Raw genomic sequence first — 21,608 nt, 5'->3', positions numbered from 1 at the left:
GATATTTAATAGTCGAAACAATTTTCTACTTGAGCTAAATTTTTCTTTAATTATATAAAAACACAAATTTGTATAAATATCAGCAGTTTAACAATCTCTGACAAAAATCTTCATACAATTTTTATAACCAGGATATTTTTATTTACATAAAGCATGTTGTGCTTATTATTTAAATCTAGATAAGTATACAAAATAGTATATAAAATAAGTATACAAAATAGTATATAAAAGTACAAAAGTATTTTCCAATGAAGTGTCTTTTTTCAGATGCTATACATTTCATTCTTATAATACTAAAGTTTTGTAGTCATAAAATATTCTAAAAATACTCGTAAAAATACTCTTAAATGATATGAAATTTAATATAATTACAATTAGATCTAATTAATTAATATTTAAAAGTAATATTAAAAATATAACGATGCGCAAATACTTATAACCACTATGAGTAAAACAGCCTTTAATCATTTTGGAATAGTATTACACTATAATTTTGTATCGTAATATCGTAGGGTTTTTTGTTTTAATAAAAATGACCTTCTTATAGATTGTACGAATCTAAATAATTATGTAAATCCAAACGAAAATTATTAGTCTCTGTTTGTCATTCTTTTTCGTTTCATTATAGTAATTATCATAGAGAATAATAGAGTTTTGTTTCATTTCCTTTGAGACATCTTTTTGGTGAGATTACATCGAATACTAAATGAATTTTGGCCAATGATAATGCATTTGCAAACGATGTGTGTTTGCAGCAGTCGTTTCAAGCTACTGGACACGGTAAAATTACACGATTTTCGATGTGTCAAAACTCGTTGTTCCGAATGAAATCACGAGACCTCCAAAATGCTGTTCATATAATCCACAAGTATCCAATAAGGCCACTGATAGGCCAATAGCGGCGCGACTCTTTACCATTTGCTGATTGTTGCTGAATTACTCGTGTAATTGCAATTCGTATTGCTGGCTTGCAGCGTAATTATTGGTTTGTTCTCTTGTCAACTGCTACTTTTATTGCTGGCTATAATTGCCATACGTTCTTTTCATTACGACTCTTTTACAGTTGCGATCTTTTTTAAAACCCAGGAGATATTACACGCAATATTGCAAAATTATTATCCCGAAGAGTATTTCGTTTTTCTTAACGCTAGAACTAAAAATGACGAGTTTTATATTTTTTGATTTTGCAAACTACTGAAAGCATGCAAATGCTTTTGGCAAAATTTATTCTCAATGTTTTTCACTTTTTTTCGCCAGAACTGATTTCAATGTTCGTAAAGCGCAAAGCTAGTCGTTAGCAAAGTTTTTTACTCATTATTATTAGGTTGTCCCAAAAGTTTCTTTCGTTTTATAAAGAAATAATCGATGCACAATATTTTTTGTTTTATATTATTTTTTTGAATTATGTATAATTTATTTTGTTCTATCGGAACATATCATACATAACTCAATAAAATAATATAAAACAAAAAATGTTGTTCATCGATTATTTCCTTATAAAACGAAAGAAACTTTGGTCTTTTTTTTTTGTTTTCGACAACCTAATACTTTATTTCTTACTTACCCTCCCGTGCACAACTGTCATAAAACTTAGGGAAACACGATAACCCTAATTTGCAACTTTGATGTAAATAACTTTTACAAATTTCTTTTTACATATTCTAAATCGTTTCCTTGTGTGAGACCGGCAAGTGTCTTAATACTTACGAAGGGAAGTGTATTTATTAGCGATCTGACACGCTAGACACGATTACGTGTATCTATTTGTTTTTATTACGTCACTTTAATTTCAAACCATTCGCATACTACAAACCGGTAGTTCTAATATGAAATTTTTATATACCATTTGCAAAGGGTAGAATACGATGAATTGGCAAATATCATCACTTCATTACAGTCATTCTTATTCGCGTCAGAAGTGTATTCGAATCCAGTTATGTAGAAGATTTCCTAATAATATCTGGATCTGATGAAAGTCCTATCAATGAAAGTCGAGGCGTGAATAGAATAAAAGAGAAATCGTAATGATCCTCCGTGAGAGGCAGGTGAATGAGAACTTTGATATAAATGTCGAGACAGGCTATTAGCTGAAATAAAAGGACGTAAAAATATTCACCACCAACGCCGAAACAGTTTTTCTCCTTTGTTTCTTTCAAACTATGCGCAAGCTTTTCATTCCTGTTTTGTCTTCAATTTTATTATTTCGCTCTGAGACCCTACCATTTTTCTCCCATTTTTCACTCGTTCGCGAATATGATACTTTCGTCGAGCTTATTCGAACAACAGTCTTCTTAACTAACTTACAGCAAGTATTCTCGTCCGGGCTTCGAGTTGTGCTAAGATGTTATCATAGAACGATGGTCGATAGAAAGTTCGTTTTAACTACAGAATTTAAAAAGCGTTTAGAAGCGAAGGCAACCGTGTGAAATCGCTTTAACCTGGTCCCGTCCATCCCGGGAACAAAAGACTGAATAACCGTAGATTGTAATCGCTTTTTTGATCGACGAACGAAATGTGAATAATTCTTTAATCTTTCATTCTTCTACGATTTTATTTCTGAGGAAAGAGAGGGGATTACAGCTGATGTCGTTTCCGATTGTTTCAACGTTGTAGCATCGAATATTTATAATTAACGGTTGAAGAAAAATTTTAATTAAAGCTACATTCGATGACAACTGGCGCGCGTGTTTCTGTTTATAATTTAATCCGTAATTTTGTTTAAATTTTAATAATTTATTCATTTAATATTATACAATTCGACTCGTCGTTAATAATATAGCAATTAAAATTTTACGATCTTTCTCGTCTAAGCTTCGTTGCTCTTTATATTCTTTAGCCAGTCACTCGAGATAATTGCCGGTTAACTTTTTCTACTAGGTTGGAAAGTTTCTTGCGAACCTGTAAACTATCGCGAAGACTAATCGACTACCGAGCTCGAGTAATCTAATCGTTTTCTTGACCCGTGTTTCTTCAGCGTTTCACGTTTTTCTTTATCACTTCATAATGGCCGTTTTGGCTTCCTTGCCATTTCGATGCTTTTATCGTTATAAAGCGCCAGCTAGAAAATAACGTGGCGGCTATTACAATAGCTCGAAAACAACTTTCTCGTCATTTGTCTTTCTCGTTCTACAACTTGTTCTTTCCCTCTTTGTTTCTCGACGTTGCTTCCTGCAATTCGATACCATTTTTCAACGCAACACTTTTTCTGATCTTTTTAACCGTGTTTCCAGCAATAAAGTTTAGTAATTTCGAGAGTGACGATGCATTTATCGATTGGCTTCGACAAGTTTTCCCGAGAATATCTGTTAAACACTTATTAGCAAACAAGCAGCGATTGGATAAAACATTGTACATAATAATTATTAATTACGTAATTAATTATTGTTGATATTTACGCATTTATTTATGAGAAAGCTAAAGGTAGAAAAATACAGGGAATGCATATAATTCGCACAAATATGTGAAATATCTAATGTATAATACTTGTTACAGTATTTAGTTAACGAAACGTATTGATATTTAGATTCCATTTTTCTGATTACGTTCATAAAAATATGAAATTTCCCTAAAGTTCAAAATAGCCAATTGTACGTGTATATATCAAATATAGAAAGTAATTATAACGTTTAATAAACGAGAAACAAATCATTTAGATCCAATTCCTTTAATTATATCCACAAATATATGAATATTTCCATAATTTCCATTATTTTCCGGTTCATTTTACAATCTTTCTAACATTACTTCAAGTAACAAAAATCAAATAATAATAAAAATTTCTAGAATGGCAAAAGATATTGGCACATATCCTTGTTTTCCAATGAAAAGTTTCTTCATCAGGTTCTACATTTCATCTTCATTCATATTCAATTTTTGTAGTTATCTGCAGGTACTATTAAATCGTACGAAATTTATTACACTAACAATTAATTGTAGCCATTGTATTTATTTATTGTGAACTTCTTCGTTAAACTCTTGTCTGGGATTTTTTAACGAACAAAGATCGATTATTAATTACTAATTTTAGCGGTGTCCAATTTCGTTTGTGTGCAGAACGATAGCGGACAGTTTACGGACTATTATTTATTCAGCTATACTGCAATGAGGAAATTCAATAGCACATTATTGATTGGTATCAATAGCGTCGAATTTGATTCGATGACAGAATGCTTGAATTACGGTATAAACTGATTGCAGAAACAAAATTTTCTTATTCTTCTCCCGTTTTCGATAAATTTCTGGCCTCGTAACTAATTGTGGAACATGGTCTATATCTGACTGTGTGGACCTTTATTAAATTTTATCATCAAATAAGACTGGCGTTTATTTACTCGTAAATTTCCCCACTAGCGCAATATCGTCTGGTTGTATCTTTTTGTTTCCATCGCCTCGATTTTTGTTTTATATAGATGTATTAAAAGGGATGCAGAGGCGAAACGAGAAGGGGCTAATGTTTATGAGTAAAGTTGGGATTAAAGTCCGTCTTGGTTTAAGCGTGCTATAGCTCGTTGGAGAAGAATAAAATTTCTTTTCGTTACAGCATAATTTTTTGAGCAACGAAGCACGGATATTTCTTGCGAACCAAATAACTATTGATTATTTAGTTATACTTCTTAAATCAATTCGAAATTATAATAACGTAACATATGAGGGGTGAAACATTTTTTTTAATTTTTAATGTGAACAAGTTATAGGTAAAGTTAAATTCCTATCATTATTACATTATTATATCGTAGTATCGTGAAATAATCATGTAAAACTCGATAAACTTGCAAGCATTACGAACTATAGTGCAGATAGAAAGTGAAAATGCTGACGCGGCAGACGGGATGGGAAATGAGTTATCGGGCCTAGTGACAGGTCTGTGGCTCTTTTGGAAAAGCGGTTGCCTGGAAAGCAGAACGTGATCATATTTGGTCATGGACGACTATAAAAACGTGTATGTGGTAGGAGTATGGAAACTATTCAGAAGGGACGCTTTCGCGGTAAAGGTGGTTGTTGTCGTTGGTTAACGTGATTTGTGAGTTGTCGTTAGTTGACACGAGTTGTGCGTTAGTCGTTACGAGTTGATTAGTTGTATTGATTTAGTTGCTCTAGTTGTACTATATTAATTTATTAAGAAATATTTTTAGTTAAATAATTACAGTTTTCTGTTCTATCATGGTAAGTACGTATATAAAATAAAGTCACTATAATACGTACTCATAATAGTCTGCAAATTCATAACAGAATTTTCTAAATCAATCTGGATGTCATATAATTATCTCATTTTTCGAAAAGAATTCAGCTGTATCATCTTTTCAGTAAGTTGCTCAATTCTCTCTCTGTCTCTGTCTCTGTCTAGTCAGTATCTAATCTCTCTTTCAATTACTACAATATTTATACTAAGATTTATTACATATTAATTTTGCCACTACAATTGTCTATTAGAATTAACATTATGTTTTCTTAAATTTTTCTTTATATTCTCCAATCTAAATTCTTTCAGTATACAAATGTAAGTATACAGTATATAATATAATGTACAGAAGTGTAATCTTATTTTTAGAGATAAATACTTGTCAAGTATCATGGCTCTTGTACTATTCTTCGCGCGCAGAAATGAAAGAACTACGAAACATATTATGCTTAACACTAGCTTCTATTAACAGATGAAGGATAATTTTAATTATCCTAAGCCTCAAAGACGGATCAAGGTGGAGGATTAATCTGAATTCGATATAACTCACTAGATCGATACCATCATACAATGGCTGTGAAATGCTATTATTGCTGATGAATTACCTGCCTGATGAGACTGGCTAGAACTGCATGTTATCGCGTTTCGAGAGCTTCGTGCAAATACGGTCGATAGAGCGGACGTTCATACTCTCGATATAGAGTACGAGACTTTTGACTGACATATTATGTCTTTTGCAGGTGTGCTCTTTCTGTAATTTCCGTTCCTGAGCTAAGATAAACGTTCCAACGATAAGCCAATCGCCCATTCATTCTCATTGTTACGCTGTCACACGATAAACGAGTTACGTAACATTGGTGAGTGATAAGAATTAAATCTGCGATAAAAAGCGTGAATTAAATTACAAAGTTTTTAGTGTCGAGGCATTCACGATATAAAATTGCTTAGTTACATTCCTAGCCAAAATGACTTGATCATATTATTTCAGTGATACGTTTAAAGTCTGTAGTAGACGTTACAAGTAAAATGACGCTCTGCTGGTCAGACAGTAGTAAGGGATACGAATTAAATCCGTGATATAAAATGAAAATTAAATTTCAAAGTTAACTATGTTTAGGACGACAATAAGTAAATAAATTAAATTTGAGACGAAAAATTAAACTTCCAGATTTCACGTGTTCTTAGCTATTTTATACAAAATCAGAAATTATTGCATATGAATGTGTAAGTATAATAGTTTCATATAAAGTACATAATACAAAATTTTATACTTATATACAGATGGGTAGATTTTAATATTCATAAATAGAACGGGATTGCCACAGCCAGAGACACGTCGATATATCGACATTGAGTTACGATTTCGCGTCGTGAAAATTTATCGTTTAATCATAAAACATCGATTATATTTTAAAATGCCTCAATGAGCAGAACGAATATTGGAATATATATAGTTAGTGGATCAATTGATATGTCTGTGTATCTATCTATTAGCTTTTGAATTATATATGTTATAGAAACGATATCTGTATCTATATTTATGGGGTGTATCACGATGTAAAGCGAAATTAACTACATAATTGCTTCGTTAATAGTGATAGATCGACTAATAATGGAATAATTGATATTTATTTCATGTACTCAGATCCGAGATTAGAGATTGTAAACGATATTAATTATAGTAAAAAATTGCTGATAAAGTTATTAATTTTATTATTTTAGTGCGACGCGAGTTTATAGACAACGAAATAGCTATTTGAATTGCAGATGGTAATAATTAATTGCGTTCAATAGTATCAAGGTCTGGTCTGTGATGCGTGATATTCGATTGTATGATGGTATTAGCCAATTCTGAAATGCAATGACAGGAATAGTTGATAGTCCGAAGGACTTGTTATTCTCACGGGACTTCTGTAAGTTAACACCTCGTGTTTGTTCCGAAGCACAGAATGATTCGATTACGCCAATACATCTTATTATCCGAATCAAATGGCATTTCTGCTAATATCTGTCTCTCGCAAAAGCTGGATATCTGCATAGTACGAATCCAATAATAGAATCATTGATACGTGCTTTCATGGGTTTGTAAAAAAATTTAATTAACGAGAACTCGATCTAGATATTTTATACATTTTTGTATATCGCGGATATTTCAATAAATTACTTTAATAAGTAATAATCAATAATAAAAGTTCACAAAAAATGGAAAAAACTCCTAAAGATAGTATTAATATCACAATTCCCTATTTTAAATAAAGATGAATCTCAGTTGTTTACAGAGCTGTTCTACCATTCTGCGTTACTTATTAACAACACTTTAGGAGGAATTGTAACGGAGAAATTGGCCAACTTCTATACATAGTTAATTAACCGTAATTTCCCCCAGTGTCTGACCGAAACAAGGATATTACCTACTAAACCGTGCTACCTACTTTTGAAGTTTCGTTTTGCGTTTCTCAGGATATCTCGTGTCAAATAAAAGAGCGTTGCTGTCGTGCTAATTAAAACGATTCAATTCGAAGTTTTCAGGAAAATAAGTTATATGGAGAAATAGGTAACTTTTTAAACATTCTCTTCCGACGTAATGAACATGATAGGCCTCTTTTCCCTTACGTGTACCTAATAATAGACCAAGTTTGTTAGTAAGCTGGCAGGCATGTGAGGTCAGACGTGCGAGTTTAATAACAAACTTAAATCCAAAGGAGGAAGTTCGCGTCATCCCTTTGCTGACCTCTCGTATAACTCCGAGGGGTGAGAAAGTAGCTACGCCGATAAATTCTTGGCAGTTACAAATTTTCCTAAGTTCATCGCGTCGCTCTCGAACACTGTACTTATTAACCTTCTCCGCTTTCCTTATCTTACCTTTTCTTAACTTATCAAAAATGAAATTATTCCTTTATTACAGACGTTCCATTTTCAGTCTAGGCATTCGCTCTTCGAACAAAATTTCTAATTATTGGAAAGTTATCACTTTATTCGTTCCAAATCATAAATCTGCAAATTGAGATCCGACTTGCGATATAATATATAATATGTATTGTATATCCCAAATAAAAAAGAAAAATAATGGTTCTGTCGCGAATAAAGCTACCTAATGTTGTGGTTTATTGTCTATAGATTTTTTCCACCACAAATTAAAGACGACATTCCTCGAGTTATTATTAAAATGATCTAAATAGTAATTTATAAAAAAGGTGAATATTTGTGAGGAAAAGGCATTAATAGGGAAACGAATGAAGTAAAAGTTTTCTAAAAATCATAAACTTTATTTAACTAATGAATGTCCCAGTTTAAAGTAGAATACAAATGCTACCTTCTGTTTCATACACTCCGAAAATTTTCCAAAAGAGAATTTTTATTCGCAAAAAGATATTTTGTCGCGTTTTATGAGTTGGTAACTCTCAGGTAGACTGTTCGAGGGTAAGTTGATTTCTATTTACTTCGGAACGTTACCGGAGTTCATTCTTCATTCTCAAAGCTCTATTTAGAGAGTACCTTTACACCGTCTTTCTGTTTCACGAGTTTATACTTTCTTTCGAAAATAGACAGAGACGTCCATCAGAAATTACGCGACGAAATTAAATTCACGCGGTCTTTTGCCTAGGATTTATAGCGTTCCTGGTCCAGCTTCCTCTTTTGCAAATCCTCGCAAAATCTCTTTAAAACTTTACGCTTTCGGGGGTTTCACAAGCCGAATCTGTCGAGCGTCGAGCAACAGGACAGAAGTTTCCCAGTTTCGTGTATATTCTCTTACCCGCACAGAGTTTTGATTTATCGTCCTGAGTACTTTCAACCTTATAGTCCTCTCACGGTAGCTTCGCGTGTACATCAGGATCTTTCATAACTTTGTCCTGTTTTTTTCTCCAGCCAGGAGAAATGTTTTAAAATTTCTTTTCCCTCCCTATTCATATCATGGAAATGCTTGGAATTTAGCGAAGAGAACTTTACTACAACTTCGCCGATTGATCTTCGTCAAAATTTTGACAATTATCAAATTACGTTTCCTGTCAAATTTTTAGAATGTGAATACGAACCCTTGTGTAATTCAATTTATTCAAAAGCTCTTACACGTATGTTGCATAGATTGAAAACAAATTGAATATAAAATATGCAGGAATACAAATTGATACTAAAAAATACATTTGATATATGTACAACACTCGAGTCTCATTTTTATAACACATATACTCATTTTTCACTCTCGATATACGAGTGTATTCTTTGTTCCACTAAAACCGGTTCTTGGTAAATACCGATGAACATAATACAACAGTGGATTTGAAAGAACGATTATACGGAGGACCATTACGCTTAAACGAGCGTGAATAGGTGACAGCAACTTAGATGAGCAGTGTTTAAAGGAGCATTGATGACCACGATTCGCGTCGCAGAGGCCAATCGCTTTCATCATGCGAAGAACAAACCGGTATCGGATGAAACGAGCAAAAAATGAGACGCAATTGTGCGTACGTAAACGTTCCATTGCTCATCGATGCATACGTCTTTTCCTAACTATCTACCGAGCCATTGGCATTGTCGTGAATATTTTAGCATTACGAATAACGAACTGGAAAATCAAGCTGCTGGATACGCATCGAAAAGGGAACAAGGGAAAAGTCGCCTTGTCCAAGAATATGTACAGGATAGGAATAAGGTTTGTCGATATATGCTAAGAGGGATGGGAAGAAAGGGTGATACTTGGCGGAAAAGAACGAAGTGGATCGTAGGAATTGGGTGACAGCGGTGGGATTAACGAAGAATGAAAAGGGATTCGGAAATTTTGTCTTTGTCCGGTCCATTTTTTATTCCCAGCCAGGCGTAATGGACAGATTTATGATACTTGTTCTTTATGGGTTTACTCCGCGGTAACTAAGATTTATCAATTTGGGTAGATAAAGGTTGGGTCATAATTTATGTGTTTTCAGACTTTCCTTCTACACGTTAAAGACTGACGTTTCATTTGCAGCTTTTACTTTAGCGAATAAGAAAGAAATATTTTCTTAGTTCGTAGAAGTATTATTTAATTTTTACTGTTTATTTTAATTACATCTTTTACCATTTACATCTCTTTTTCACGAAATTAAAAATCAGTAAAGGCGAATTATTTTTTTCTATTTCCTATAAATGCGACTAATAAATCCTAAATAATACGTATGTATATGAGCCCCTTAGAAACGAAACTGATCAATTCATTTTTTGTTTATTCCTTAATTTCATTGTATCAATGAGTAATTAATGTTTAACAGAAACAGGAAACAAGTCACACAATTGCAAACCTAGGTGACATTAAGGCCGATCTAGATATTCGAAAATTGCCACTTTGTGGTCGATTCATTTAAGACAAGAAACTTAATTTCCTTTCTTTTCTCCACGCAGAATTGTATTTCTACGCCTGTGACACACGAAAGAAATACAACAAAGGGGTCACGTAAAATAGAAATTACGTTGAATTGATTAATACGATTTGTGTGCAAAACTCGAAGACGCATATAGATGAGGAAGGGCAATATTGCACATGGAAACTTGATGTGCCACGGTTTAAAGTCCACTGATACTACTACCTTCGCCACATGATTAATGATGTGAAGTTGTTTATTGCCTCCGCTGAATTTTCATGCTGTTTCATGTATATCTACGGATATTGTAGATTTTTTTCTGCGAAAGGAGATATAGGAAGCATAAAGTAATATCTTTAAATTTCTGTGTGACACTTGTGTCATCGCAGAATTTTCAAATCCATTAGAAGAGTATGACAAGCTGAAAATTATAGCGATATAAAAGTTTGAATCATGCATATTCATAATTTCAAAAAATATAATAAATCTCTTGTAATGATAAATTTCAAACAGAATTTTATGAGCAATAACAATAAACAGATTTACACCACTGTCGATTCTTGGCCAACTATATATCTTCGTCTATAACAGATCCAAAATTTTGACAATCTCGAGGTGTAATAGAAATTTTTATCTGCTTTTTGTCAGTCTTATCAACGAGGAGAATTAAAAATTAAACGTTTCCTGAGTTTCCTCATTTTCGTTTGCTATCTTGTCGATGAGATTTATAATACAAAATTAATATCGGATACGTTGTTTTGTCATCTCTGAACATTAAAAAAATAATAATCATATTGTATACAAGACACATAAATGAGTTCACAACGCATGATAAACCCTTTTTTCGAATCTTATTTACGAATTTATAATTTATAACGTTGGATGAACTAAATCTAATCTATCAACGAACAAGTTCTTCTCATAGGAAACTTAAAATTTTTCACTTCTTCGTCTGATATGCACCATTGTATTCTAAAATTACGTACGAGTAACCGATGTTAAAATGAATCGATTTCGTCGAGGTATTTAATATCTACTGACATAAAGATCCTTTAATACACCATTAATTGTGAAATATACTCTACGAAGGTTTATCGGGGTAGCAGGATATTGCGGTCTCAATGAATCGATACGTTTCCGCAAATCAACCGGCAGCTTTTGAATTTACGAGGTACAGCAGAGGCTTTTATAAACGCCAAGTGAAATGTACAGCCAGGAAAAACGATATAGCATGGTTAACGTGCCTCATGCACTGAACTTGTTTTTTCATTGTACCTAATACAGAGATATCAATTATACGCGTAATTCAACGATGATTGATTATTATCTGATATTTTTATCGATAACATTCAGATTCCTTATTTTCCGTTTAAACATATGTTTTTATTTGCCATAGTTTATGTAAATGTAAGCTGCTTAACGTAGAAATTATATAATCTAGATATTATGTAACCGAATTTACAATGTAAATATTCGCAGTATATTATAGGATGGAAATTTCGTCTATTAAAAGCTACACATATGTGTATTATTATTGTATGCATTATATATGTATTGTATTTGCATGTATAACAAGGGAAATCTCTACATGTATGGAGAATGCAGAAAATTTTTAATTTCACGGTCCGTAGAAGTCTATTAAAAAAATCGAAATGTTTCGTGGAAATGTTATAAACTTAGAATGACTCGTTTCTGTTGATCTTGGTGCATTTTATAACCAAAATTTAGTACGTAAAATTAGAGTAATTTTCTATATATCTTCCACTTTTCATTTCTTTGGTTTCAAGCCTTATATTTTAGTCGGCGATAAATCTAGCGTTAGAGAAGAACTGTCAAACTGCAGTTTCAACAAACAGGCATCTGAATTTCAAATTTCCTTTTACGTTCTCTTCGGACATGTTCGGTAAATTTATCGCGTCTTTCGTTTTTACGTAATCACATAACAACATAGCGCGTCGATAACAGACCACAATATCGATTTTAACTGACGGTGACGCGAAAGGTAGTTATGCATCCTGTCGGAGGCATTAACCAACAAGAAAATCCACCTGATAGAATGGTTCGCTGAATCTTCAAATTGATTCTGTGAGTAATTCCGTGGAGCAATTCCTGTGATACAATGACCCGACGAAGCGTTTGTCGCCTCCACGAAATGTTAGCTCCACCTCCCATGGAAAATTAGTTCCGTTCCAATACGTAACATTCTCCTTGAAGTGGCGTGTCACGATGTTTTGCTCTTCTCCGCTTAAGTTGCACAAACTAATTGAAAATTCCTTATTGTCCTGGCGACTCAAGGCTTGGAAAGATGGGTCGAACATCTTAAAATATCTAAAGATGAAAGTGGAATAAGAATATTCGAAATAAAATAAAATAAAATATATTTTGTTCTACTGTATTTTATTAATCGCATTGCTTAGTATTTTTTTCATATATGCAGCTTCTCTGATTATTTCGTAAAATGCATCTATTTTATCGTTTGAAAAGATATATATTTATTTATCACGATTTGTTACAATTAGAAACAAAGTTAAAACAAAAATTTAGGGTCCCCTCAGAGACAAATAATTTGTAAATTACAGATTAATTATCCAATTGTTTCTGAGATGGTAAAACAATAAAAAGCCAGTATTCTCTGGTTCATTCAAAAAAAATTTCTTCGCCTTCTCATTTCCCGTCAGGATTCTTTAAATAAAAGTCAAAGTTTACTTCGAAGGAGATTCTAGAAAGATGCAAAGATATATCGATGAACCGATGAAGTTCCTGCCACTTAATTCAAGACACAGAACAGCACTCTCTCTGTGCCGTCGAAATGCAAAATTTGTAGCTTGCTTTCCACAGAAGCAGCTCGTAGAAACGTTCAGAAATTTCCCTCTTCCATTGGAATTTTCCACTCAACATTCAAACTTGAATCATTAAATTTTAATGCAGCTTCCAGAAACGTTTTCCATTTTTCTCTTCTGTTCCTTCTTCTTTCTTCAGGTAACGTTTCACAATTTCTCTGAGAGTTAGAATCTAAGATACGTGGTAATCCGACTTCAAAAGGACATTCGTAGACGGCGTTGATGGTAACGACCGGACTACGAAACGGAAGAAGAACGGACCACAAAACAAAGAAGACGCGCTAAGAACATTCTGAGATAGCTTTTTATGTGGTCGAATTTTCATTTCATAGCGTGCAATGAGCGTTACTTTCAATCCAACTTATTTTACGAAATATTCGCTCCAGTTTGCTTCTTCCTTATAAATTTTCAAGAAAAAAGGAAAATGACGGAGAATCTACCCTCTGTTCTCCCTCCTGATGTTATCGACGAAGAACACGTTCGTTGCTTTCGCTCTGGTTAACTTCTATCTCGTACTTTCTAAAGCCAGAAGTTGGTAACTGTGGAAGCTCGTATTACACACATCCAGTTTGATGTGTGTAATCCTTTTTGCTTGCCCAGGAATAAGAGAAAAGTAGCTAAACAAGTATCGTTGCCACGCGAATGGATACTGTTAACTTATTCGCTGGTAGTGATTGCTATCTGGTAGAAATGGAAGAACTATGAGAAAGTGGTGCGTTGGGAAAGAGTTGCCGGATGCGTGATAAGGACTTTTTCTGACCCTAATTTTATTTCGTTCTTTGTATTTAGTTAACTTACACGTGTGCGTTTTATTTCAGTATTTCTTGAGGTAGAAACGAGATTGATTTAATTTTTACGTTGGACGTGAGCTTTTTCGAGCTAAATTTTAGAATTTAAAATATAAAAATTTACACGAATATGAAGATATTTTGGAATATTGAAATTTAGAAGAATATGAAGATTTAGTGGAGATTACGTTACAGTGGCTACAAACAGAAATTAAAATTTCTACTTATTCGAAGAATTGTATCGCGCAACTTGTGTAACAGCCGATTTCACGGCACAGCAATTTTAGGCCGTGGTTTCCTTGAAGTTCCGTAAAGTTTCGCTGAGAACAAAGCTTTGTAGTTCGCTGAAGTTAGCTAGTATTTTCATTTTTTAAAAATTGCAACCGCAAGTCTTTTAACTTTCATATCCTTCTTTCCTGAAGAATATCTATAAGATCGAAACTCTTTTATAGTGAATTTTTTATTCAATCATGTCTCGACTTGGAATAAATATGATCGTGTAAACGTTTTCTCCTAATTTTGCTATTCATCTTTCTACATTGCATAATATGTTATGTAAGTTTCAATCGGTCATACGATTCTTTTAAGGTTATTACATTTATAAATTAGATCGAATAGAGAATGCCTTTGTCCTTCATTTTACGAAAGCGTTTCTTTCATTTGATCGAATGTGTGATCGTTTCGCCAGTGGCGTAATTTTTATATAGAACTCGGTATTTCTAGATTAGATCGAGTGAAATGCTCCTGCCCTTGATTTTACAAAAATATTCGTTTTATTTGATCCACTGTGTGATCTTTCACTTAGTCATGTGATTCTTACGTAGGTTACAGTCTTTCTAAATTAAATTCTGTAAAATGTTTCTGTTCTTGATTCTACAAAAATATTTGCCTTGCTTCATCGTACATACAAATGAATGTAGAACTCAAGTTGATACAAAGGAATGCTTTAAACGTAGTCTTGGAAGTTATAATTCATGGCACGTACCTGCGGTATTCGGAAAAGTCGAAGAAGGTTTGCTACTTGGATGGATGTGACCGAGCTTGCTGCTCCAACGACTCCACTGATAACTTTTCGCACTGCAGTTTTATTGCAGTTGTATTCAGCGCCGTCTATATTGCTTATCGATCCTGGAACATAAATCAAGACACGCTGAAATTAATTTTATAATTAAGTACGCTAGTTTATAACATTGTCCATGTATCAAAACGTTATTATACTTTTTTTATATCGTTCATTTTTCATGCATTTTTATTTACGATTAATTTTTGTCACGATCGTTAGAAAAAGTCGCCGCGTTATTTATTACGACATAAATATGAAATAATAGAAATGAAGATTTTAACTCTTGGGATACATGTATGCATTCGCGTTTAAAGAATGAACAGTTCGAATGTTAGCTTTTAATATTCCCCGTAAAATTCAGTTTTCCATACTTTAGTCTTCCAGTGCATTTTTTAAATTCGGAACGAGTACGTTATCAGGTTTCAGTTTCTTGCTGAATTTCAATCATTATATATTTAAAAGTAGCTTGATTAAATCTGTCGTATTACAGAAATGTTCGTCTTTCATCGTTTGATCGTTTTGTTCGACTGTCAGATACACTACGAAAAATTATACAATAGTATTAGAATAGTACGGTTGAAGGATAAAAAAGAAAAGTGTTTGAAAATGCATTTTGTTTTAAAGTGATACTTTAACCGCCGCGATTTACATACTTTTCTGTATAAAATCGCGAAGGAAATTTATATCGTTCGTAAGTTTACCATAATGAGATTTTTAATGCAATACGAAAAAGAAAAATATATATTTGTTTGTTGACTTATAACCTACAGATTAAATTAACAAAAATTGATAGAATATGTAGTAGATGATTTCGATTCGCCCAGGGCTGGAGGGTTATTTAATTTCCAAGGCAGGATTTTCAATGTCAATTTGTTTACGTACGAAAATTATAAATAAATATCGGCACACCGTGACCCACATTTCTCCCCCGTAGTGCGTACAATGTGAATAGTATGTAAATAGCTTAATAGTGCTGACTCAGTTTTTGCCGTAGACTAGGTCACGCGGTGCAAGCTTGGGGCAGGTTAAAAAGCGAGAGCGAGTGAGAGATAGGAGCGCGTGACAAAGACAGAAATGGCGACTCGTTACAAGTTGCGCTTCTCTTTAAACGTCGATATCTCAAGAATCATTTTAAAGATCATTCTAAACAGCGATATTTCCCATTTCTACTATATAAATCTCATTAAAGAATTAGAAACAATTTTTGAATTATGATCGCATAAATTTCTACTAATTTTAATAGCTACTAGTATTGGTTTCGAAGGTAATTGCGATAGATGAACACAATTTCCAGCTAACGTCGTTTACATGGAGTCTGTTTGATGCTATTATCTAACGTTGTACATAATAACGTTGTTATAGCATGCTGCGTATTTTAAAAATTATCTAATTTCCAAGGAATACACGATGCTTTTAATTTTATCAGGTTTGTGAATCTCGTTCGCAATTTCTGTTGCATTTGAAATGGGGAGAGTGAATCAAATTTCACGTAATCCGAAACGTTTTAATTCTATCTGAGAGCATGGCCGAAACTTCAACGCGACGAGCTTGTCCATTTTTTCGGAATTTCCCTTCTCTCTGGTCCACCGCGGACGAATCTAATTTTCAGTTGTGTGTATCTTCGAAAGTTGTTGGAAACAAGGACGTGGTTGCGGTTTAGGATCTCGTGACAGAATTTTTGATGACTTTCTTTTTACTTCTGATTTTGGAAGAGACCAAATTACAATTTTACGCTTCGTTTGTTCCTCACACGGCTTGTCGAACGTGTTCTTATATCCTACGTGCTTGTCTAACTTTTCCTGACATACGAACGAATTTGATTTGACATTTCATTTTCTTTAACCGCTTGCCTTACGATACAAGTTCCAATAGCACATGCCATAAACAACAATAAGGTTGGTTACACGTCGAACCATTTCACAGTTTGGCTGAGCGTTCGAAATTGTGCATATTGCACATGTTTTTTGATTTGTAAATACACATGTAAAGTAGAACTAATCTTATTTTGTAAGATGTTCGACCGTAGAAATACTTTGCATCGCTGTACGATTCGAATTAGCATCAAATCGAATTGGGGTCAAACATTGAACAACTTCAAATGGAATAAAATAATGATTGAAGACGAGTACACGGGTGATTTAATTAATTTGTAATAGCAATGAATTAAATAAATTAAATTGCAATATATACATGATCGTCTACGTATTTAGTATTTAGTAATTTGTCATTTATCTTACATAGTATGCTATGTGCATATAAAACATTGTATAATAGATAGAAAAATGAATTTTCTGCATTATAAAATTCCTATGCTATCAGCACGGTATTTCTTATTATAACGTAAAACGTATTATTATTTGTAATTTATAATCGTTGAATATTTTATGTCAGCCACGTTTTTTTTTTTTGTTCAACGAATATGGATCATTTTGCGCTCGAAGCAATTGTGAATTATTTCCAGTTTTGTACATTTCAGCATATTAAAAAGGAAATTTTGTCGATTTGTTTTACGGTGCGTAATGTTAGTCATTCTTCCGTTTCTTGCTTTCACTGTCTCTACGCGGACGAATTATTCCAACGCTTTGCGAAAACCGCTAGGAAAGTATGTTTTTCGATATTACTTCACCGTTAATTTTTTTCCTTAAGTATTATATTACATAGAGTTGTTAAAGAAGTAAATTTATTAATCAATCAAATTACGCATGTGGAACTTCATTACGGTAGAGTTATTATTTTTGCAGGTAAACTTCGCAAAATTTCAAATATTTCTCATCCAATATCCTCAAAATTAATGTTTTGGAAGGTTATAAATTTCAGAAGATTCTGTTGAATTGCCTTAATTAATTCCTATACTTGTGATTATTTCCAAGTAACAAAGCATGCTGCAAGAAGCTTCACTGCAAGTTAACTTACAAGTACTCGTAACGAGACCATGAATCTTGGAAACGTAATATACTGTCTTCAATAATTACCGTTGTCTGCAGGTTCATGGCGATAATTTCTGTATCGTGTAAATTTGTCTTGCACCATCTGTTAATAGAATAACACTATCAATTACAATGACTGAATGTTCTTAAATGGTTTCTAACAACTTATTTGTTCTTCGCCGACATTTACGTGACAATAAAATAACGCGAGTTTTAAAACGTATATTTCTTCATTTCCTTTTCCATCTCTATTTAGTAACACGAGCCTTCAGTATGCTTCACTAAAAACTTCAAAGTCGATGAATATTTAATCTTCTCCTTCTATTAACCAAGAGATTCTCAACAAGAGTGCTGCTTAGTGTCGTTCGAATTAAAGGCTACTTAAAGTACTTAAGTATTATTTCATTTCGAAAAGGATGGTTTTGAAATGTGAACGAATATTGTTATCGATAAATGATCAATCAAACTGATATCTGTTAGAAACTTGTTGATGAGTCATTTGAGACTCGTACGTCAAAGGCTAATGCAATTTTGTTGCGTAATTTTCTAACTAACTTTGAAGCGTTGTATATGTTCTACACACTGATTTTTTGAATGAATATTTTGGAAACTGAAGATGAAATTTTGTATGAAGCTAAGTATGACATTATATAAACTTTTATCGAATTATTAATTTCACGAACTATTTGGGAAACAATAATTTTTAACGAATTATTCCCCCACTTTTATATTACTCGTTGAAAATCTCTCGATCTTTTCATGTTAGAAGTTTGTGACTTTCATCAGATATTACATTCTTTTGCTTTTTTCTTTTTCTTTTTTTTCTTTTTTTTTTTTTTTTTTTTTTTGAGTCAATAGAACACATCAAAGTGTTTTTGACTATTTTAATAAAGAATTGAATAAATCAAAATATTCTTCCGTATCATACATTAATATTTTTTTGTGCTCATAGTCCAAAGTAATTAAGCTTCAACATTCTAAATCTCTCTTTATATTTGTTTCTCGGTTACAGTGAAACTTTGTTTATTCAAACGCGCCGAGGAACAAAGTCTTTCGGATAATCGATGAATTTCGTAAATAATACAGGCACTAGTCATATCCATCATTTCCTCTTATTTGTTACGATAATAGAAACTGACATTGCATAACTGAGGCTGAAGGACAATTTCCATTCAAACATACAGTTGCGTATCAAACGTCGACCACGTCGGAATACGCGCTCATATAACTGTAAGAATAATAAACGCTCAGCTATGAGTTCACGTAATTGATGTTAAACGATAGCTTGTTCGTATAAGTGAGCTACGTATGTACATTGACCCTCATTCCGCGTCATGATGCACATCTTAACACAATTAATTAAACATTTCGATCGTGTTATATAATATACATTAAATATTAAATATAATATATTAAATAGTTACTTCAGTTTCATCTTTTCCGTTGATGAAATATTCAAATAGCGAAACATACGAGCCATGAATCCCTGAAGAGTTTCTCATGCGAAATTAATTAATTAAACCTATCCAAAATTCATAGTGTCAGCTGGCAAGATATATATATATAATATGACCGCTTTTATTTGTTATTCTATATCAATTCATAGTGATATTCATCGGTCGACTGTTGTCGATCGCGTTTCAAATTAATATGGTAACAAGGACGATTTATGAACCGCGTTGCAAATTGTTTCGTTATTGTGTCGGTTATCTCGGATCGATTAATCAGCTTATGGTAATAACGGGGACGTTTCGCAAAACGTCGACAAAGAAACAAATTCGCGGCTAAATTGACAAAGTCTCATTCGTTTATTATGCGCCGAATAAATTATTACGTTATCGCGCGTTGAATAAAGTGAACGAAGTTTCAATGTTATTTCGTTTCAAACAATATAAAATATTATATTTTTCACGAGCTATCAAACTTTTGAAGCTGTTTAAAGATATTTAATAGGGAACTTTTAAATAATTTATTAATTCGAGAAGAGGATTTTTAGTAAAACAATAAGTGTCTAACTTGATATCTTAAACGAGAATAGTGTGAAGTTTACCCTGAATACTAATATTTCTTTTTAAATTCATAATACTTTCGTTTATCCACCATGGATCGTAAAATTCATAAAACTACTTTGGAATTCTCAGTGACAAGAAACTTTCCCAATGAAAACTTGTGTAACTTATTAAGTTCTGAATACTTGGATTTTTTTTAGTAATCTAATAGATATTACGCGACAGTCATATAAAATTTATATTTTTCTTTTAACTGATTACAATATGTACCGAGATTTTCAATGGAATAGAAATTTTTATAATAATAAGTAGAAAATGTGAAATGCTTTAGAAGACATTGTTTTTTAGAAAAAATTAAAATTGCACGTCTGGCAAATATATGTTATTTTGATCATTCGCTCTATTTCTGAGCATTTTAACAGTTCTTTCTTTTTAAAATCATTCATATGTCTATTAAATAAAAGCTCGATTTTCCACGACTGGTTCTTCTGCCTAGTACACTGTTTCGTGTAGTTTCACATGCTACAGTAGCACCTGTTGAATCGTATCGGTTTATATGTATACTCGACCTAACTATCTGTACACCAATACCGGGAACAAATCGCGAGGATGAAAGGACATTACAGCCACCCCAGTTCGTAATTTACGACATTATGCTAAAGTTTCAATGATGGTGCCCCTGTCACATTTGCTTATGGTGCTGAATCGAACCGTGAGATTATATATATGTCCCAGCTGGTCGGTTTATCCTAATAGAAAATTCACCACATTGTATTATACCAACGTTAACGTCTCGTGAAGTGTGAAATTTGACAAATTTTATCGTCGAAATTCACGCGAACCGGTTGTTTCGTTAATTAATGATTCGCATTAGCTAATGGTAGTTACGTTGATAGATCGTTTGAAAGATTTCGATCTATGGTTTGGCGTAGATGCTCACAAAAATTACAAAGTAATTACGTTTTAGATGTAATTCCTTTTAGATTACTTTTAGATTATTTTCGCTAATGTGAAGCCAGATTTATTCTGGGATTAGATTTAATTAAACTTTGAATTAAAGTGTAATTAAGTAGGAGAATCAAGCATAAATTTGATATGATATAATGTAGCAGTTATACAGTATACAGTAATGCATAATATAAAATACAGTATAATTTAAACCTGTTTTGTACGAAATATTTTGATAATTATTAATAAGATAATCGTTACTATTAAAATAAGAAAATTTATAGGTAAAACAGAGAATATTTGACGAAATGTATCTTTGTTTATTACCAACTTTTTTATTTTAGTATTCAATTAAATATATCATCGTTTAATACAATTATAATTTAATAATATCACAAATACGAATATACATTTAATGTATTTTATTTCGAATCTCTTTATAGTCGGTTAATTAAGTTGGACCCATCGATCGTAAAAAAGCGACTTAAACGATAAACGATTAAACTTATGTTTAACAT

General features: G+C 32.7%; 1 protein-coding gene across 2 annotated transcripts in view; it reads right to left on the bottom strand.

Annotated features, from left to right (window-relative positions):
* LOC132911303 (uncharacterized protein MAL13P1.304-like) overlaps window positions 1-21,608 on the bottom strand; it is a 308,863-nt gene that overhangs the window by 30,980 nt on the left and 256,275 nt on the right. For both annotated transcript variants that reach the window (XM_060967865.1, XM_060967864.1), the window contains one exon: window positions 15,129-15,271. In XM_060967865.1, the coding sequence (XP_060823848.1) occupies window positions 15,129-15,271 (143 nt within the window). The remainder of the gene's footprint in view (window positions 1-15,128; window positions 15,272-21,608) is intronic.

This window comes from Bombus pascuorum, chromosome 10 (assembly GCF_905332965.1).
Source record: "Bombus pascuorum chromosome 10, iyBomPasc1.1, whole genome shotgun sequence".
Lineage (NCBI taxonomy): Eukaryota > Metazoa > Arthropoda > Insecta > Hymenoptera > Apidae > Bombus > Bombus pascuorum.
The sequence above is the reverse complement of the archived record's forward strand: the minus strand, read 5'-3'. Positions and strand labels throughout refer to the sequence as shown.